Here is a 21119-nt window from a genome sequence, read left to right on the forward strand (position 1 = left end):
GTATTTAAACTCTGAGTTGGCTGTTTATTTATAAGGTCACTGTGCATGTAGGTAGGTATTTATCACACTGTGAAGACAAAAATCTGCACACACTCACATCATGGAGACTTGCCTTGCTTATGGGGGCAAAAATCAGGTCACTATGAGGTAAATCCTTTATTATTAGATCAACAAAAGCTCAGATGGGTTAAAATAAATGCACATGGCAGGTTAGATTACTCATTTCACACAAAAACATACAATCTGGCCTAGTTTATTATTAGGTCCGAGCCTGGGACAACGTCCCAGTGAGGGAGTCATTAAAACTGTGTCCGAAACCCGGAAAATGGCAAAAATCAAGTAGTAAAACACGCCCCGACATGGCAGTGAGTGGTGTCAAAAATTAGAACTCGACAAGCTTTAATCGTCACAAAAGACTCCAAGAAAGAATAACAAAAGACGACTCAGTAACGCCACCTCAAACTTTGATTTTCATGGGGCCAATGGGAGCCCGACTCAGAAAAAAGTCAACGTAAAAATCTGAAACTCACATCACAAAATAGAACATGTCAGGTCATGACAAAAATGATATTATGGCCCCGCCCTAAAATGTACAGCAAGTCGGCCATATTGGATCAAACTCGGGAATGACAAAAGTGCATACCCTCATTTCCTCACAGTTTTCATCACAAACTCTTCAAATTTGTCCAAATCCCACTAAACCCATGTGTGATTAAAGATTATCAATTACATTTTGAATGTGACTTTGGGTGTGGTCAGGGCGAATTTTCAACAAAATCGCAATTTTTTGAATATTTCAATAAAATATTTCTCTTTCACACATTTTTTGTTGGGAAAAAGATAAGTTTATGCACATTTGTGAGCTGGCAAACAACGAAGTTAAATCTGTCAACTGGACAAATTTTGTAGGAGTGAAGACGTTTCGCTGCTCATCCAAGCCGCTTCTTCAGTTCTGGTCAGATGCTGGTGGCCACTGCCTTTAAATCTATCTGAGGGGAGGGGCTAACTACCCTGAAACTGTAAACAGCTATTGCTTCCAGTTTCAGCTGAAACTGCCCTCTTCAGCCCTTAGCGACCCTGCTATTGTTCTCATTGTTCTGGGTCTGAGGATGGAGTTGTAGATGGGGGAGAGATTATGTCTCAGGCCCCCATTCCTGTTTAAGGAAGGATTCTCTTTCTTAACAAAATAGCTTCTTTAACTCCTCTCTTAAAGCATTTCTTTTCTCCGGGTAAGATCTGAACTTCACTATCTTCAAAGTAGTGGTTAGTGGCTTTGAGATGGAGATGCACGGCAGACTATGGTCTAGAGGAACTCTCCCGCCGGTGTTGGTACATCCTCTTATGGAGTAGCAGTTTAGTTTCTCCAATGTAACGCTCACTGCACTCTTCACTACACTGAATGGAGTAGGCTACATTGCTTTGTTTATGGCTCGGGGTTTTGTCCTTAGGGTGAACCAATTTTTGCCTTGAAGTGTTTGTGGGTTTCAAAAAGACACGAATCTCATACTGTCTGAAGATTCTCTGAAGTTTTTCAGACACACCCGCAGTGTAAGGAATGGTAACACCTGGTGTTAAAATTTGAAATTTGGTACAAACATAGCACATGTCAAGCCAAGTAAAAAATGTATATTATGACCCCACCCTAAACCCTAGGAAGTCGGCCATTGTGGGTGGGACCTAATTTTTTCAAAATTTTAACACTCACATTTTAATTTTTTGCGCTTTGGATTTTCATTCCAGAAACTTGCAAATTGGTCAAAATAAGGTAGATAAATTTGGGATTATAGGATACTCTCCTGAATTTGTTTTAGTTATAAAATGTGGGTGTGGCCAGCCTGCAAAGAAAAAATATGTTTTTTGAAGTTTTAAATGGCCCGTAACTCAAACGTGCAGTGTCCTATTTCCCAGCATTAATATGTTTTGTTCAAAATCTTGTTCTTAATGTAACGATATAAATTTTCATAGGTCAGACATTATATTGCTCCACAGCGCCCCCTTGAACTTTTGTATAGGACCAAAAAAATGACTTCATCAAAAACATTTGAAATTCGGCATGACATCTGGCTTGACAAACTGAACAAAAAAAGCCAATGAGAACATACCTCTATCTGCAACCATGTTACCGTGGTAACATAATAAATGTGTCATTGAAATACATGGGGTTCAGAGTACTGGACTTTGTTGTAGGCTAAATAGATGCTCTACACTAATCCAGCTATGGCCTAAAATTCAAGATTGGCAAAAAAAAAATGTGTATTTTCATGTGCAAAAAAATGTATGTTTCAAAATGACTCAATAGCGCCACCTCAAAAATCAAAATACATTACGGCAATGAGAGACCTTTTTCATCATAGACAAATTAAATTAGGTACAAACATAGAACATGTCAAGACAAGTAAAAAAATATATTATGACTTTACCCTAAACCTTACAGAATGTCAACCATTGTGGGCAGAACCCAATTTTTTCAAAATTCTCATGTTTGAATTTTTTACACTGTGAATTTTCATTCAAGAAACTTGCAAATTGGACAAAATGAACTAGGCCCATGTGGGATTAGAGGCTCCTCCGACGGCTCCTCTGGGATGTAAACAGTCCGTCCTGTGGCCAAACATCCATCAAAGACCACAACCCCTGAAAAACAAACATCTATGAGCACATCTAAAGTTTGAAGTAACTGTACTGGAGTATACAATTTTGGTTACTCTTCCCATTGTGAGGAAGTCTATAAGCAGAGATGTGTAGTACTCAGTTACATTTTACTTTTTGAACAACCGTATCTTTACTCCTACTTAAATAATATTTAGTTTGAAGTAACAGTCAACAAGTGACAAAAGCTTTATGTTGACGATATGAAATGATCTGAACATTTGTGTTTCTTGCACCGCTCTTCAGTAGTAGTTTCCCCAAATACTTCATATAAATACTATTTGCTACTTGGCAAATTTCTTGGGTTACTCTTAATCTTATTAGTACAATTTGTGGCCAACTCTACCCAATTTGCACGGACATCAAGGGAGCAACATTTGACTCTCACAGTTAGCTAATAACTACTAGCGTTAAACAGAATATATTTAATATTTTGTACATAAATTAAATGTCGAAATGCTGGTAAAGTATAGTAAAGTCATCTGACCTGGGACGTGCTGAGAGCTGAAGTGGTTGAATTGGACACCCGTTGAGTTCAGGTTCTGCTGAAAAACAAATGAAGAATTAGCCGATTAGCTTGATGTTATTAGCTAGTTAGCTTAGCTTAGCTTCTCTCTCCAAGTGCAGAGAGAAAATGGCAGAAAATCGGAATGTAAGGGCTTATATATGCAACTATTAGCAACCATGGAATGTATCTGGTTACCATGACAGCGGTTACCTTGTTTTGATTTAATTTGAGGTTTGTTGTTATGGTTTTACATGGTGAAAAGAGCGCTAAACATTGTCAATTCTCTACCCACGTATGGGTCACTATATAATCTCAGGGACTTCTGCTGGTGTATTTTTGCCTTATGCTCATTATATGCAAGGTTTTCTTAATTTTAGCTAAACAAATGACAGTATATTCCCTTTTTTACCGTTAACATGTATCAAATTTGTTAAATATAGAGACACCTGACCCATAACCCACATTAAGTCTAGAGCAGGCCTATCACAATTATTATGATGTCACTTATGTTGAATAAATAGAATCCTCACCAGCCCTGCACCTATGACTTCCCCCCCCCCCCCCCCCAAAAAATAAGTCATAGTTAGGAAAACATGAAAACCTGTTCTATGCACTGCTTAAGGTTAAGTCCAACATGAGTGTGTGTGTGTGTGTCCAGGACAAGAGGAGGATACGGGAAGACATCAGCCACAAGAGGAGAGACATCGAGGAGGAGAAGCTCAAACTGCAGTACATCAAGGTACTCTCCACACATCACGGGATAGAGTCAATTACATACTCATGCACTGAATGTACATCAAGTCTGAGGTCAGGACAATAAATAATATATATGTATTTTACTACAACCACCAGAGGGCACCACACCACACAGAAAAGAACAGAACAAACCCAGCATCCTCCATGTTCACTGCAATATATTTATTTATTTATTTATTTTAGAAAGCTGAGAAATGTTTTTTACTATTATTTTAAGTTTATTACACTGAAAAACCTGACTCAGCCTCCTCCTGCTTGTTTCCATGGGAATGTTGTTCTTTTGGCTCTAATCTTCCACAGCATGGCTCAAAGTGTATCTGTCTCCATGGAGAGTGTTCTGAAGTATGTTTTTAACTTTCTATTTCCATGGAATTATGCAAGTTACAAAAAGTTACATATTATACCTTTTTAACAATTTGCAGCTCAATTCAGCAATTCACTTACTACTTTCCATGCCTTGGCCCGGGGATTTGGAGAATGTGAGAGACGAGCCACCCACTCATCTGTATTTATCACATTGTTGGGACTGAAATCTATACACAGTGACACAGAGATAGGTGGAGATTTTAGTGTCATTCTGCACAAAACAACAAAACGTCAATGGAGCAAAACAGCAGTAGTATCTACATGAAGTAAATTTGATGATTACCAACATATTCTCTCATTCAGTATTAATACGGTTACACCTGTGCTCAGAGTCAGGTCCAAAATTAGGTCCTTAAGAGATAAATTCTTTATTATCACATCAACAACATGGTTTAAAGTTCAGATTTGGCTTAAAATAGGTTACAGTTTGGTTTTATGGTTATGGTTATGCAAATAGTGACTGTGTTTGTATTGTGTTTGATTATGTGACGCACTTTGTCAGCTGGAGTTGTTTTAAAAGCGTTATTTAAATAAACTTGAATTTAATTAAATGCTTAAGGTCAGGACTGCGTTAAGTCAATGTAATGCAAAGCATTACATTGCATTCAAAGCATGGAAACCCAACATGTCGGAGTGTCCATGTGTGTTTGTGTATGTGCATTTGGCAAGTACATCCAGTCTCCAATGGGGTCTCTATATAAAGCTGAAACTGAAAAGCTAAATGTAACTGCACAAGGAACAAACTATTTCATTTGATGTGAAAGAGACTGCTGCAAAAGAATGTTTTTTCAATAGCATATATATATATATATATATATATATATATATCACAAAAGAGTCTCGGCATGAACGTTTTTTTTTTTTTCGAAATGTGTCAAAGTGAGCGCAAAAAGCATATCTCCTTTATAAAAAATTTAAAAAAACAACCCAAAGTGTAAACCATTTTTTCTCTCCTGTAGTGTCACAATACTAAAATTTCAAACTCGATTTTGATAAGAACAGACATATTTTTTTGAATGCTAATTTTAGACAATATTTTCAATGCAAATAATATTTTTTTGTGGACTAAACTCAAGAGGAAACTGTTCAGGAAAGGTCCATTTTTATCCAGTTATGTTACTTGCTTAAATGTGTATCTAGTTACTATCTGATTTTGATACTTTTGACAACCGTACTCCAATTAAAGCCATGCTCCTATAAAGCTACATAAAAGAATGAATTAAACATTTACCAATATGTGTTCTGCAGAAGAAGTCTCTGAGGGAGCAGTGGCTGATGGACGGGCTCCAGTCTGAGGAGGAGAGAGAGGCCATGAAGATCCAAGCCCAGGACGAGCTGGAGAGGACCACCCAGCTACAGAGCAACATCCTCAAGTAAGAAACTGTTGCACATGACCCTGATGTAGCAACATCCTCAGGTTAGAAATCTGACCCATAACCCTAATAACGCACTGTAGTTATTTTTCGCCTTTCCAGACACCCAAAGTGCTTTACATTGCATTATTCATTCTTTCCACACTTTGGGGGTGAAATACTAATGTACTGGGGCAGACAGATGGACGGAATATGTGTTTCCAGTTTCCACTCGAGCTACTGCTGTCCCACTGTGGCACTTGGTATTCCCAGTGGTCCCCCATTCAAGCACTAACCAGGCTCGACCCCGCTTAGCTTCTGAGATCAGATGAGACTCGGCTTTGAGAAGTAGGTATGGCCACTAATGGAGGAACATACTAACTGTTCACAAGTAACTAATAGACCATCTTCCTCGAGTCAAAACAGTGCTGCTCACTCATACATAGCAACACAGCATATGTTCCTCTACGGGGATGTTCTGATCCTGTTGGGACACCATCGGCAGGACTTTGAACCCAGGGATAATCTACAGATAAAGAGGATCAGGAGGATACATGTTGTGTGCATGTTTTAGATAAAATTCCAAACCAACATATAGAGAAGATGCTAATTTGGCGCAGCAAGAAGGTCCTGGGTTCAACTCTTGGGAGACGTTGGACTTTTCTGTGTGGAGTTTGCATGTTCTTCCTGTGCCTGTGTAGGTTCTACTTCTATGGAGTCTCCCTTGAACATAAGATTCTAAATTTCAGTGGGACTTTCCTGGCAAATCAAAGAATAAATATATAAATAAATAAAGTATATAAATATAAGTGTTGTGCAGTGTGTTGTGGTGCAATATTGCTAACCACTCTGCCACCACGCTGCTAACCCAAGAGCTAATTTGAGGTCATTCATTCCTAGCTATTTTTACCCATTGTCAGCCTATAATTTGGCATGGCTCTATTCCAGGCAGATTAGGCAGAGCTGGAGTTAGATTTAGACAGATAAAATGATAAAGCTCATTCTGATTGACTTTGTAACAGACATTGTAAGGATTATCAAATATAATTACAGGCTATAAACATCAATAAAAGAGCTAAAGAACAATGAGAGTGTGAAATCTCCACATGAAGTACTGTCTCCAAAATTGAGCTCCTAAATCTGCCGCGTGAGAGGGTCTGATCCCAGTCTGAGCGGGGCGTAACAGAGAGGACAGAGAGACAGGGGACACAGGAGGGGAGGGGGGACACCAGAGAGGGAACGAGACGGGAAGCACAAGAGGGAACATCAGGGAGGAGGGGGTGCAAAGGAGAAAGTAGAGGTGCCAATAATGAAGATATTTTGGTAATAGGCTAAAAGTCTATTAAAATCGGAAAACATAAAATACAGAACCTATTAAAAATCAAATTCATTTAAATAAAAAAATATATTATTATTATTATTATTAATATTATTATTATTAATATTATTGTTATTGATATTATTATTATTATTAATATTATTATTATTATTATGTATTTATTTATGTTTTTTTCTTTTTCTTTTTTTTTGCATTGAGAGAAGCATAAACTCTCTTTCTACTCAAAGCTCACTGTCCTCTGCCTAATCTTTACTTATTTCTTCATTTTAGCATAAAACAGCAAAAACCTCAAAGAGATAACATTGGACAGGAAGTAGTGATGCTAACAGTGAGGTTGTTGTGCACAGAGCCAATACAATGCAAAATGGAAATATACCTCAGTGGAGGTTTAAAAGGAGGGTATTTTATTTCTATGAAGTATTAATTGATAAAGCATATATTTAGATCACAATGCTACCCTTTGCGCTGCACATAATGTTACCTTTTATTGCCTTGAAATCGTTATATTCAAAGACGTAGATGGTAGAAAGCTCCAAAAAGTCAATTTTGCATAATACGAACTCAAGTATCAGACAAATGTGAATGGACTGTCAAGCTAAAAGCAGAGAAATAGGCCTTTTAATGTAATGTTAAGGTGAGAGTGGCCAGAGGAGACAAGAGAGGAGACAGGGAGACACAAGAGGGGACAGAGAGAGACAGTAAAGAATAGAGGAGGACACCAGAAGGGATAAAGGAATGGACAAATTGACAGGGTACACCAGAGGGGACATGGTTACACAAAAGGGGAGAAGGGGGACACAGGGCCAGACAGAAAGGCTGACAGTTCAATTCCTTTAAACCTATCTGTGCTTTGTTAAGATCAGAAACAGCCACAGAGCTCAGGAGAGGAGGAGGACAATTGTTTCCGAGCTGCAGACGTTAGTATTCCCCTGACCTCCACACTCACGCTAAATGAGAGTGACTGCTCCACTCGCCCAGCGTTAGATTACTGGAGCTACTTTTTACAAACTCTCTTTACAAACTGTGTGTCGGGTTTGTTTAGGGTCAGGAGAAAGTAAAGTAAAACAAGGATTTGGGAATAGGTTTCTAGTAATGGGCAAAAAGTAACTTATCACCATGTTATTTTTACTTTTACTTTTATTGCTATAGTCACCAAAAACAATGGATTAACATGTTTTATGAGTTTCACTTTCATATTTGACGCTCTGACTCCCCTCCCGACTATATTATCTCTAAAGTGTGAATCTAAACAGCTCCTGTGTAGTTTGCTGACACATTCGGCTCTGATATTCGTGTGTGTGCTCAGGATGGAGAAGGAGATGGAGGAGCTGGAGGAGCAGGAGCTGGACCTGTCGGCCAAAGAGGAGAACATTCTGAAGAGGCTCAAGGAGGTGGAGCGCACCACAGAAGACATCATCAAGGTAACACCGGTACACAGCTGGGTCAAATGCACTACCACTGAGAGGGGTCAAATGTACCCATACGCCACACACGGGCGGGTCAAATGTACAACACCAGGGTCAAATATACCACCACCACTAAGCTTGGTCAAATGTACTGCCACTGAGGTACAGCTAAAGAAGATGCCATTCTGAGGAGGTTGAAGGAGGTGGAGCACACCATGGAGTGCTGGGTCAAATATCGCACCACTGAGATGGGTCAAATGCACTGTATCACACAGCCGGGTCAACTGTACCGCACATGACACAATAGGTTATGTGGAATATGGCATTTTATAATACAGCTGTCAATAGTCTCCCAAGGCTAATCAAACAGATCTTATCATTCTACTAAAAATAAAATATGTCAATGAAAATAAGATCACATCAGATTAAACTTCATCTTCCTATGAATATATTCATTGTCAAACAGTGCCCTCTTCTGATCAATCCTGGATATCTGCAACAGCCACGTTTATTTTAGTATCTGCTTTTTACATACTACAGCTACTACCACAACCACTACTGCTATTTTAGTCACCAACGGCAATATTCTCTGGAGCTACCACAGCAAGTACTCGGCTTGCTCTTGTGCAGTTCTCTTCATTTGTTACCAAAAGAAAATACTACAATATGTTTGTACATTTTGAGCAGTAGAACCACAACTACCATTACTGTTACTTCTACTACTACTACAAAACTACTTAATACTACTATGTCTGCTACTCATGTATCTGCTTGTTGTTGTCCTATCATGATTACTTCTACTACCAATGCTGTACTTTATGCCAGTAGCAACGATTGTCCTCCTATTATCAAGTACTTTGATTGTTTTTAATGCTAGTGTAGTGTTTTATTCTCTTCCTGGCATGTTTTACAGTATTAGCCTTACTACTGCAACTACTACTACTACTACTACCACCACTACTACTACTACTACTACTACTACTACTATTACTATTACTACTACTTCTGCAACTCAAGTATCTTTTTGTTATTACCCTCCTACCACCATCACTACAGCTACCATTACTTCACTTTACGAATGTACTAACTATTTACTTCCAATACTACGACTACTACCACTACTACTACTACTCCTTTTACTCATGTATCTTGTTCTTGTCCTCCTATCATGATTACGTATGCTACCAATCTACACTTTATGAGTAGCACTTATAAATACTTTTGTTAATTCTGCTACAGTAATTACTCTTTCATGACCTACCTTGCACTTTTTACAATATTACTCCTTGTGTTCCTACTCCACTACTGCGCTTGTATGTAGGATTGACAAAAATATCGAAACTCAATATTCATTTGAGCAAATATTGGCATTAAAATGTCACATTCATGGGACAGAAATGAACTTTTCCTGAATATCTTTACTATGATCATGAGCTGTATCAGAACAAGTATACAAGTACAAAACATGGCAGTATAAGTATAAGTATAAGTACTACAATTTAATATTGAAAATCACATTATATTGTCTAAAGAAAGGATGTTTTTCTTATCACAATTTAAATTAGTATCAGAATCAGTATTGAGTATCAAGTCTATTCCTTAGTATAGAAATCAGGGAAAAACATACTTTTATTGCTTCTAATACAACAACAACAACAACGCGGTTTTATTACCTTTCTTGCAGTTTGGCAGTATTATTACTACTACCATTGCTGTACTTGTATGTACCAGCTGATGCGTACATACTATTTACATATCAGTGTTTGCATATAGCCTTTTGTGCCTTTTGTGCATTTCCACTCGACAACATAAAAGACACATTTTTCCCCTAATTGGACGCCCCTCTCTGGAGTGTGTAAGTGGTGCTGTTCTGAGGGCTGCGTGGGCTGGACGGGGCTCAGAGTATAAGCATCTCAAGTAAACAGCCTCACACAGAGATGTACTGCATGTGTGTGTGTGTGTGTGTATATGTGTGTGTGTGCCGGGCTCTCCGCGTGCGCCCTGTGACCCTGCTCATTTTGCCTGCTCTGTTGACGCCCACTGCTCTTGTTGACCTGCAGGAGCTCAACGAAGACCCGCTCTCAGGTAAAGCGCCATGGTTTTTCTATTCACATTGGATTGAATATATATATAACGTAGATTTAACGTTATATAGTTTAGTGCAAAAGTGTTAACATCTGTTTGTGAATGGGTGATCCTGCTAACTACTAATGCTGGCTCAGTTAAACCCAGAGCTGTCCAAAACTTTCACTGCGCACTGAATATAAAAATTAATTTGAGACAAACTGACAGACACATTTTGGCTCATAAAAATATTTTGCAATTTATTAGCAGAGGTGGGAAGAGTAGCCAAAAATTGTGTTCAGGTAAAAAGTAAACGTAACTTAAAGAGTAACTAAGACATAACCTATCCATCCATTTTCTTCCACTTATCTGGGGCCGGGACACGGTGTCAGCAGTCTAAGCAGGGACTCCCAGACATCCCTCACCCCAGACACTTCCTGTAGCTCCTCCCAGGCCAGCCAAGAAACATAGTCCAGTATGTCCTAGGTCTTCCTCCTCCCGATGGGACGTGCTGGGAATGTAACGTCCAGGCAATACGTAAAGTAATGAAGGATAAATATTCAAAAGATAGACACAAAAATGAGACAAACTAAATCATAACTGAAGGCGTGTTGCAAGAAACACAAATGTTCAAATAATCTCATATTGTTGACATAAAGCTTTTGTCACTTGTAGACTTCTAGACAATTTCTTTAAAATTATATATATATATATATATATATATATATATATATATATATATATATATATATATATATATATATATATATATTGGCATTGGTGTCAAATACAAGATTATAAAGTCTGGTGTATGTAGGTGCTACTTTAAGGCTGATACATAATATATTCTTACTGGAGGAAAATACATTTTGAGAAAACAGCCTTTGAAATTACAATGTCCCATATATATCTATGGCTGCTAGTTAATTAAAGTAAATGTTAAAACATCTTTCAGTGCAGAGTGGACAATTTTGCTTCTTGTATGTTTCGAGACCAAACTGAGCAAAACATGTAACAAAACAGAAAAATCTGGCTTCACATCTGGCATCTCCTGGTAACAAAAAATCAAATAAACTTAAACTATAACATGGATTTTCATTTATGGTAAAAAGCTACACTATATTTTTAAACAGGGATAATTTCCAGGTAATGATGTTTCATGGTTATTAATATTATTTATAAAACTATTTCCATCACAGACAGTTTCACATATTGGACAGCCCTATGTTAAACTACGCCGATGAGTTTACTTTGTTTTTATGTGTAATAAATAATAATACTAATACTCATAATTTGCATGAAAGTACTGTATATATTTGTAATTATGATCCAATGAGCTGTGTAGTTTTAACCATGTGGTAGCGTTTTCTATAAAATTGCAGTGTTTTTCTTCACACGGCATGATTAAGAACAGTGTGTGCTAAATGACAAAGCTGTATAATAGTGCGAGTGCTTTTAACAGCAAGACTGATCTAAGCAACACTGTGAGACTGGAGAAGAGCTCTGGGACGATAACTCCTGCATTTGTGCTTTTGGTTTTTCATTAGTTGCAGATTTGAACATAACTGTTTCTTTTAATTATATGGAAATATATTCATTCCTGTATTGCTCAAAGTGATGCCTCAAAATCAAAGTAGCTTATACTGCATTAATCCTTATAGTTATTAAACAGAATATGAGTAAGCGTGATTCATAAATGTGATTCTATAGCCTCAAAATAACCACAAACAAAAGCAATTTGTTAGACTCCATTCAGTGTAGAGAAGACTGCCGTGAGCGTCATATTGGAGAAACTAAACAGCCACTTCATAAGACACCACTGTACCAACACCCTGCCTTCATATCCCCTGTCCCCTGTCCTCTGTCCACATGTCCTCTGTCCTTCTGCAGATGTGTCCTGGTCGTCTCCGCTGACTGAAGACTCTCTGTCAGATATCTTTATTGAACCTCCTCCTCTTTACCCACAAGTTTCTTCAGACCATGGACCCTCAGAGGATAAGAGAGGTAACATTTGTTTTCATGTATTTGAGTAAAATGTGTCTTGTCTCAGTGCAGATATATTGTACAAGCAGCTCTTGAGGTCAAAATATGCCCACTGTGCACTATCTGCATCTAATTATAAAGTGTTTTATTGTCTGATAGTTAAGTAGTACATGCTAGCAGATAGTTGTGAGTTTTATTAGTTAGTTTCACTGCAAAACTGGTCTCTGAAAGTTGTGAACAGCTCTTATAAAGTCACCGTATGGCTTTAGAACAATTTCTGTCAGACATAGAAGTGGAACTTGAGTAGCCCACCCAATCTCAGTCAATCAGAGCGCTGCTTTTGACGCTTATTTCTGGGTTAAATAAGCGTCTAATGTTAAGAAAAATACAGTAATCACTGTTTTATTACCTTCCTTTTTCATTTTGCAGTATTACTCTGCCACACTTGTCTGTAGGGTCAAAAGTATTAAAATTCAGATACTAATCAATACTAAAACCAAAACTCCAAACTAGATACTGATTTGAGCAAGTCGATACTAAAAAAAATCACATTCACAAAACAGAAAATAACCTTTCCTGAATAACTTTAGAATGATCTTGAGCTGGATCAGAACAAGTATAAGACACATAGACCTATTGTGGAACCTGCCTGGACGACTGAGGGATTACACAGATATAGGACACATTATGCAGACACTGCAGACAGTGTGCAGAGCTCTCATTTTGTTACAAAGTGCTGCTTTTACAATATGCTCTTTGGAAAAAACATTTTCTCATTTACAAAAAGAAGGGGACTCCAGCTTTAATACTGTCTAATAACTATTTATCTAGTGTAGACAGTTTTAACACAGCAAGAGGGCTGTGTGATGTTTGACCACAATGGGATTACACAGATATAAGGCCACATGGTAATATAAAAGCAAATGCTGTGATTTAATGTTGAAGATCACATTCTATTGTCTAAACAAAGGCTGTGTTTTTTAATTATCATTCTGGTGTGGGAATTGAGTATTGAGTATCGAGTCTGTTCCTTAGTATGAAAATCAAGTATGAAATTTTAGTATTGTGACAACACTAAAACAAACTACAAAATAGGTGTCGTACAGAGGAATATTTCAGGCAATGTAATCTCCATGGAGACAAGCAAGTGACTGATCTGCTACGAGAAAAGTTACACAATACACCTTTAAATTAACAGCAAAAATCCTGACCAGCAGCAAGGATCTTTTACACTTGTAAAACAGTGCAACCATCTATAAAGGTCATTGCTGTTTTATAGCAGTAGATCAGAGTCCAGCAGAGAGGGGTCCAGCTCGTCTGTGCCCTAAATTGAAAGACTGGCTGAGGACAAAAACATTGTAGGTGTGTGTATAACAAACTTCTATATAATATAACTCCTTTCAAATTCCCTACTAGACAATGACCTGCCAAACAGCTGCTGAGTAAGTGCACTATCTCCAGTCACTTTGTGTTACTACATGTGCTACTATGCTGTTAAGACCTGGAACAGAAAGTCCAAACCCTTTGTACTCTCTAACTTGAGGAGTGTTAATAGACGTAAAGGACTAATGTCATGTAATGTAATGTTGGTGTTAGAGACTGTTAAGAACACCTCCTGAGATGTGCTCTCATCAGCCCTCTCCATCTGCATACAAATCACTCCTCCATTAGTCTGTGCTGCCTTCAAGTGCTGCGACAAATGTCTGTAAACCAGAGTGCTGGTTGTCATGGTTACTAGGCTAACATTATGTGGGAATCTGTTCAGAACAAACAGCCACAGCAGTACACCTTTGTCAGAACACATCATGTTTTCAAGGTTAGTGCTGAATGGAAATGTAAATGGTACATGTCAGTTTTTATACAATGTGTTTCATAAGAGAAACTATTCAGAATCAACTGTCGTCGCCTGCAAGATATCTATACACCCCCAGTCCTCTGCAAACAACGGTATATAGGCCGTTGTTTCATTAGAGGCGATGAATTTAAAACCTGTCACTGTATTCTCTTTGAAAAAAAAAATAGGTTGACCATCGCTATCTGTCAGAAGAGAACAACACTATATTAAAATATAGAGTGTTGGAATATCTCACCTGCTTGTTAATCATTGAGATGGGAAAAAGGGCTTTTAGCTGTTTTGCTTCACAAAAATGGAATGTATTTCAAGGATAAGCAAAATTGGATACTTTGGTACCACAAATACAATTTAATAATCTGGTAACAAACTTTTTTACTCACATCTGCGCCTGTTTTTAATGTTAAATTGATTTATACACTTATTCGCTTTGATTTTTTCTTTGTATTTTTTTCTGTATTTTACCAAGGCGCCCTGAAAAAGGGAGTCTAAGTGCTCTAATTCTGTCTGCCTGTGTAAATAAAGCTAAATAAAAATAAATACAAGAAAATAAAAGAGGGAATATATTCTATTCCTTCTTGAGGAAACCCAAGAATCCTGTTCTATTCATACCGCCTTTGTAGAGGGCGCTGTTAAATCACTGAACACCAATACTGACTGTCAGAAGATTTCTGAATACATGTCTTTCTGAGGAAGAAAAAAAAAGAGGATGAGGGGTAGCTACAATCATGTTGTAGAATCTGATAAAAGTGCACAGTGTGGCCAAAGATACAGCAGCATGTTTCCAAAGAGACTCATAGCTGCCCATGAAGTGGAGATGCCTCTCAACACCTCTGGATCACTGAGAATTATAATGAATCACAAGCTGAAGAAAGGTGATAAAAGGGAGTGGACTGGCCAGCCAAAGAGAGAGACCATATTGTGAACATCATCCAGACAGTGAGGTGACAGACAAGACTTCATGGCTATGACCAAGGTCAGGCCAAAACACTGTTGTCTGGGATGGTTGTACTTTAGGGCACTGCACTGTAGAGCCTTGCTGAGGAATTTCAGGTGTACCAGAGCCTTGCACATTGCATCCTACACTGAACTATCGTTCATGTCACTAACTAAGCTCTGAGAAGTACGAGGCATCCGAAACACAAGAAGACTGGGCTCTTCCTCATCTTGAAAATTGGCAGTTGGCACCGTCAGAGAGAGGACATCCTCTTTATCTACTCTAGAAGAGAGACTTTGATCTGAGCCAGCCTTCATGTTTTTAGGAGGATCCACTGTGACTGCAGCTCAAAGAAGTGCTTGGAGCACCAGGGCATTGGCACTGACACCTGAGCCAAAGGTGGGAGATGTGCCATCCTTGCCAGCTTGTTGTCTTGTGGCTGCAGTTCATGCACAGGTGGCCTGACAGCCTCTCCCTGGTGGTCATGGCCAATGCTGGCTTGGCAAAAATCGTGATCATCACTGATCTAATGACTGCTATAACTCCTGCTGTGTAGATCAAACTACACCTAAGAAGAAATAAGGAACTGTCACATATGTCAACTGTGAAATATGTCACAGGTCAAACTGTTACTCCGTATTACTCCTTGGACTGTGCATGTGCAAAAGGAACATTCAGTGCTTTCAGTGCCGCCCTCTACAGATCAGGAGGGATAAACTCGAGCTTCTCTCACCTTTGATTAATATGTTTCATGTTTTACATTTATTTGACTAAAGTCTGGTTAGTTATTCTCTTTTGTTATTTGTCTTATGATCTGTTTATCTTATTGGAAACTTTGTCTGAGAGTATTTAGCCTGAGTGGGACAAAACATGGCTCCAGACTCATTTCTTCTATATTACTGAGCGGGAATAAACTTCACTTGTGCCCATTTCGGCTTTATAATTGTGAAGTCATCTTAAACCCAGCAATAAAAAAGTTAGTTATGTGGTGGCCAGACAAAAAGTAAATACATAAACAACATTTATTCCTTGGTACTACACCTTCACAACAGTTACTTGCATGATTACTCTATGTACACAACCCTTTACTAGTCAAATGTCTTCTGTGTTGCAGCCACATTTGCCATGGAGATCAGCGTGGAGCTTGATAAAAGAACTGGGAAAACTCAAGTCATCTCCACTGCCTCCATAACTCCAGATATGATCCAGGAAAAGGGTCTTAAGGTGTATGAAGACACACGCAAGTCTGTGTATGCACTGTCCCCTGGTGGAGGCTCTGGAGAGGTGTCTGCGATGACCCACACTGATGTAGATGAGCTGCTCCGTCAGGCCACCGACTGGAGCGGGGACATCCAGTACCACCAGCCCGTGTACGCAGCCCCCTTCACTGGGTCAAGTAGGCCCTCAACCCCCGGGACCTTCAAGACCACCAACACTGCCAGTCCAAGTCTGGGTCATGGCAAAAGCACCAGAACCCCAAATCCGGCCTCTAGTCGAACCGGGTCTAGACTGGAAGTATATTCTGAATTAGAAGAAGGAAATAACCACTTGATTTCAAGCTCCAACATGCAAGCTGTTGATGATATGAATGATAGTCCTTACGCCATTTTGGGCTCTTTCAAAACCTGCTCTAATGCTTCGACATCTTCAACCCGGCAAGTCAGTAAGAACATTGAGTCAAGCCCCCAACATGCCCGGCATAGATATGAGTTAGATTTCCCAGCAAAGTCTATGAATCTCGACAAAACATCAATGAACAAAATTGGCCAAAGCGAAACCCCAAGCCCTACTTTCAGCAGATCCGAGTCTGGAATTGAAGAATACCAGGAAGGATCTGATATAAGTCCTTCAAAGAGTCCACCAAACTTCCAAACTTTACACTGCATCAATGATTTTAGTGATTTGGTTTCAGAAGAAATTTTAACCACAACCATGCCACCTTACGACGACCACGGATCTAGGTCTCTTCTGACTACTCACAGATATGAATTGGATTTAATCAGAAGATCTATGAGCAAGTCTCCTACTAATTTAACCAACCAAAATGAAATGACAATTGGAAGGTCCAGAATTGAGATAGAAAATGATATGACTCCAGCTTTGGCTAGTGCTAGCGTAAGATTTGAAGGATTGCCAACTACAACCAAACCAGTCCAAAAGAACACAGAGACAAAACATGAGTTGGATGTAACTCAAAGGTCTTCAAATCTTCATGGTACCCTCAAGATCAAGACGAATGATTTCAGCCAAAGCAAAACAACAAGTCCTGCTCCAAGTGAAAAAGAAGTTGGATCAAACCAGATTCCAACACGAAATAGCATGACAAAACAAGATATTGACAACCAAAAAGCAGCGGTAGTTTTGGTTCGAGCAAGTTCAGATGGGATGCCAACCCAACTGATTTACAAGAACATAGAAAAGAGTCCATCTCCTCAAAACTATCATCTTGACACAAATGAAAGCAATCTTGACAGAATCTCACCATCCTACCCGGAGAGCCTAGCCAGCAGTCTTCTGGAGGAGCTAGACCCAGGAGCAGTGACTATGGTCTTCATGGGTTATGAGAACGTGGATGGAGATGAGGAGGAACCCATCGAGGCTGAAGTGGTGGTGATAGGGAATAGCGATGAAGAGGATATGAATGAGGAAGACGATTTATCGATCTACCATCCAAATGGATACACAAGCAAAGTCTTCCAACCCGTAGTGGGTGTGGCCAAGGTGATGGATGGGAGGGGCTTCGATGAGGAGATGCACTGGCGCGAGTCTCTGCCACACAAGCCCACATTCAGGGCTGGGAAGAACACCCCCTGTCAGAAAGAAGGAAGACTGCAAGGGAGTGATAAAGAGAGTGTGATGGAGAGATGAATGGAGGATGACAACTTGTAAATATTTTGTATAATACTGTGTTCTTTGAGTGTTCTTTGTGAGTTTTGTGGGATTTTATGTAAAGGTCCACAATGTAACTTTTCTGGTGGAGCGTCTGCCAGCTGCTTGTCTCCATGGAGATTTATTGTTTTGCCTAGAATGATCCACAGTATGGTATTAAGGCAGTCCTACCAACTTCACAACTCTTTGTTGTGATGTCCTTTATGGTGACATTGAGTCCCATTGGGCACTGTAGTTGTGGTGGTCAGTAGGCTTGTTTCTTTTATTAAGTTGTTATAGATTAATATTACAAGGTGTCTTATAATTGAATAAATGTAAGCTGGATAAGTTTAATGCCAAACTATAGAACATTCTAGGTAATGCAATAACATCTGTATGGACACAAGCAGTTGGTAGTTTTTCATGCCATTCTTGATATGTCTAATTGAACAAATGTGAAATATAAAACTTAATGCCTCACTCTCAAACATTTCAGCTTATGCAAAAACATCTCCATGGTGACAAGCAAGTAGTGAACCCCATCTGAAAAGATACATACTGCACCTATAAAATGTCTAAATTGCCAGTAGATTCTGAACATAATATATTGTAACTTGGACAGAAAATGTGCAGATGCAGAATAATGCCAGTACATATAACAGCCATGCCTGCTGTGACTGTTGCCTTGACAATCTCTCATTGTGGAGCTATTCTTGATAGTTTGCAGCTGATGTCATCAACATTCCCTGGGGGGTGGTGCTAACTGGAGGTACCACTCTGTCTGGTCTGAAGCTCTGTTACTCAAGTTAGACTGTAACCTAAGCTTTGTTTTAAGACAAACTGCCTATTTGGTATTTTTCATGAGTTCTCTAACTTGACGTTTATCAGGCAAAATTTTGCTAATGTGTCACCATGACAACTGCTACACATTTTGCCATAGAGATGTATGTAGTACCCCCTCACTTGCTGCAAAGTATCAATGTGTTAAAGACAAACTTGTCAATTTATGTGCTAGACCTGTGTTTCTGAGTTCAATATTAAAACTATTGCAGGCATTGCATTATTGATCTGATTCTATTCTGCAAACAGTTTAAATGTTCTATATTACAAATACAAAATTGACTCTTGTGAGTTTTAAGCCATATTAGAATGTTGTTACTTCCTCAGAAACTAGAGTTGTGTTTTGTTTCATTAACACATGTTTGAGTAACCCTTTAGTATTAGTCGCTCTATATCTCCAAAGCTCAAAATGCACACAGCTCTTTTTTTATCTTTAAGGGCTGAAATTATCTAAATGATTCTAGTGGTGTATGGAGCTTAAAAACACAGTGGAGCACTTCCGGTGAGTGTTTTCCATTTGAGAGAAGAAAGAAACAAGAAACAAAACACAACTCCAGGTATGTTTTTGGTAGGGAAGGAAAATCATTATAACATACATCACAAAATTGAATAAGATAGGCCCTTTAAACAGGGCAATTACAATACCTCTGTTGTACAAATACAATTGAATTCTCGGACGTTTATTTTGATCAAGGCAATATATATACAGTATACATATGGTAGCACTTTAAAATAGGGTCTGATACAAAAATCCCTTAGTAATGATTGACATGCTAAATGAATGAACACACCCTCCATCACTGTTTGACCTGCACAACCCCATGCACTTACCTTTTGTCTTCTGAGTGTACTTATTATTTGGCTGGCATTTCCAAAGAGATGACATTTGTGCTGCTTTCACTGTCATTAAAACGTGTTCCTCATCAAACCAGGTGTGATTTTCTCTCATTCAGGCCGATGACTCACTCAGTCTGAGCTCCATAGCCTCAGAGCCCACAGCGACAGCACAAAAACAGTCTTATCCAACCAAAATACAACAATAGAGTGTTCCCAGGCTTCTATTCGTGTAAGAACAGACTGAAACTGCTCACAGGTAGTTGTGTCAGTGCTAAAGAAACGCCATTATATAATTTGTACGTTGTACGTAATTTGTATGTGAGGAACTATGTGAATTTGAATTCTTTTGAAGGGAAGGCAGATGGAGTGTCTGGCCGGATGTGGAGTCGAACCATGAACCTTTGGATCAGTGTGCGAATGCTCCATCACTGAGCTACTGCAAACTTAAAGTGGAACTAAACTTTAAATGCACTTTTTTCACTACTATCTACTACAACTGTGTATAGGTGTTTTAATAGCAATATTTACTGTTCCTAGTCTTTTTTTTAAGGGAGACATTTTAGTGGTAAATTTGCAGCTTTCTGGTCAAAAATGTCAAAATCTAAGTTTGTTCTGCCTTCAGTGGCCTCTGCAATTTCCAGTAGTTGGTGACATCACACAGGACTGCCCTGATTACAGCCAGGTGTTTCTGATTACGAACACCTGGCTGCAGGGGGCAGAATTTTAAGTATGTAGAGCCACTCGTGTTTCTCTCTGAAATAAGCATCACATGAAATTAGCATTACAACTTCTCTGTAAATTCATCTTTATCCTTTTATCTCTTTCTCTCCCCTGTCTCTCCTCTCTCACTCTCTGTCTTTGTCTCTATCTATCTATCTATCTACCTATCATCTGTCTGTCTGTCCATCCGTCCATCTATCATCTATCTGTCTCTCTGTCAATCTATCTACCATCTATCTACTTATCGTCTATCTGTCTGTCCATCCATCTATCATCTATCTGTCTCTCTGTCCGTCTATCTATTTATCTATCTATCTAGCTATCTTCCTTCTAGCTTTCTCTCATCTAATATCACTCCTCCCAGTATCGCACGTCTGTCCATCCATCCATCTATCATCTATCTGTCTATCCATCTTCCTTCTAGCTTTCTCTCTCTCATCTGATATCTCTCCTCCCCGTATCTCACGTCTGTCTCTTCTTCTCTGTATCTCTCTCCTGCCTGCCTCCTCTTCTCTTTCTCTATATTTCTATCTCCCTCTCCTTCTCTCTCTTTGTCTTTATCTATCTCTTTCTCTTTGTTTTCCTTCTGTCTCTCTTTGCCCCCCCTTCTCTCCACATCTCATCTCTCTTTTATCCCCCCCC

At 38.9% G+C, this 21119-nt stretch overlaps 1 protein-coding gene across 2 annotated transcripts in view; it reads left to right on the forward strand.

Annotated features, from left to right (window-relative positions):
- palmdb (palmdelphin b) overlaps window positions 1–21119 on the forward strand; it is a 63693-nt gene that overhangs the window by 19404 nt on the left and 23170 nt on the right. The window contains exons 3-8 of one of the 2 annotated variants that reach the window (XM_033986254.2): window positions 3816–3896; window positions 5528–5652; window positions 8277–8391; window positions 10437–10461; window positions 12331–12444; window positions 16327–18266. In XM_033986254.2, coding sequence (XP_033842145.1) covers window positions 3816–3896; window positions 5528–5652; window positions 8277–8391; window positions 10437–10461; window positions 12331–12444; window positions 16327–18080 — 2214 coding nt within the window. In that variant the 3' untranslated portion in view covers window positions 18081–18266. Of the gene's footprint in view, window positions 1–3815; window positions 3897–5527; window positions 5653–8276; window positions 8392–10436; window positions 10462–12330; window positions 12445–16326; window positions 18267–21119 lie in introns of those variants that run through there. The other variant, XM_055230257.1, reaches the window with a different exon arrangement.

This window comes from Periophthalmus magnuspinnatus, chromosome 20, assembly GCF_009829125.3.
Source record: "Periophthalmus magnuspinnatus isolate fPerMag1 chromosome 20, fPerMag1.2.pri, whole genome shotgun sequence".
Lineage (NCBI taxonomy): Eukaryota > Metazoa > Chordata > Actinopteri > Gobiiformes > Gobiidae > Periophthalmus > Periophthalmus magnuspinnatus.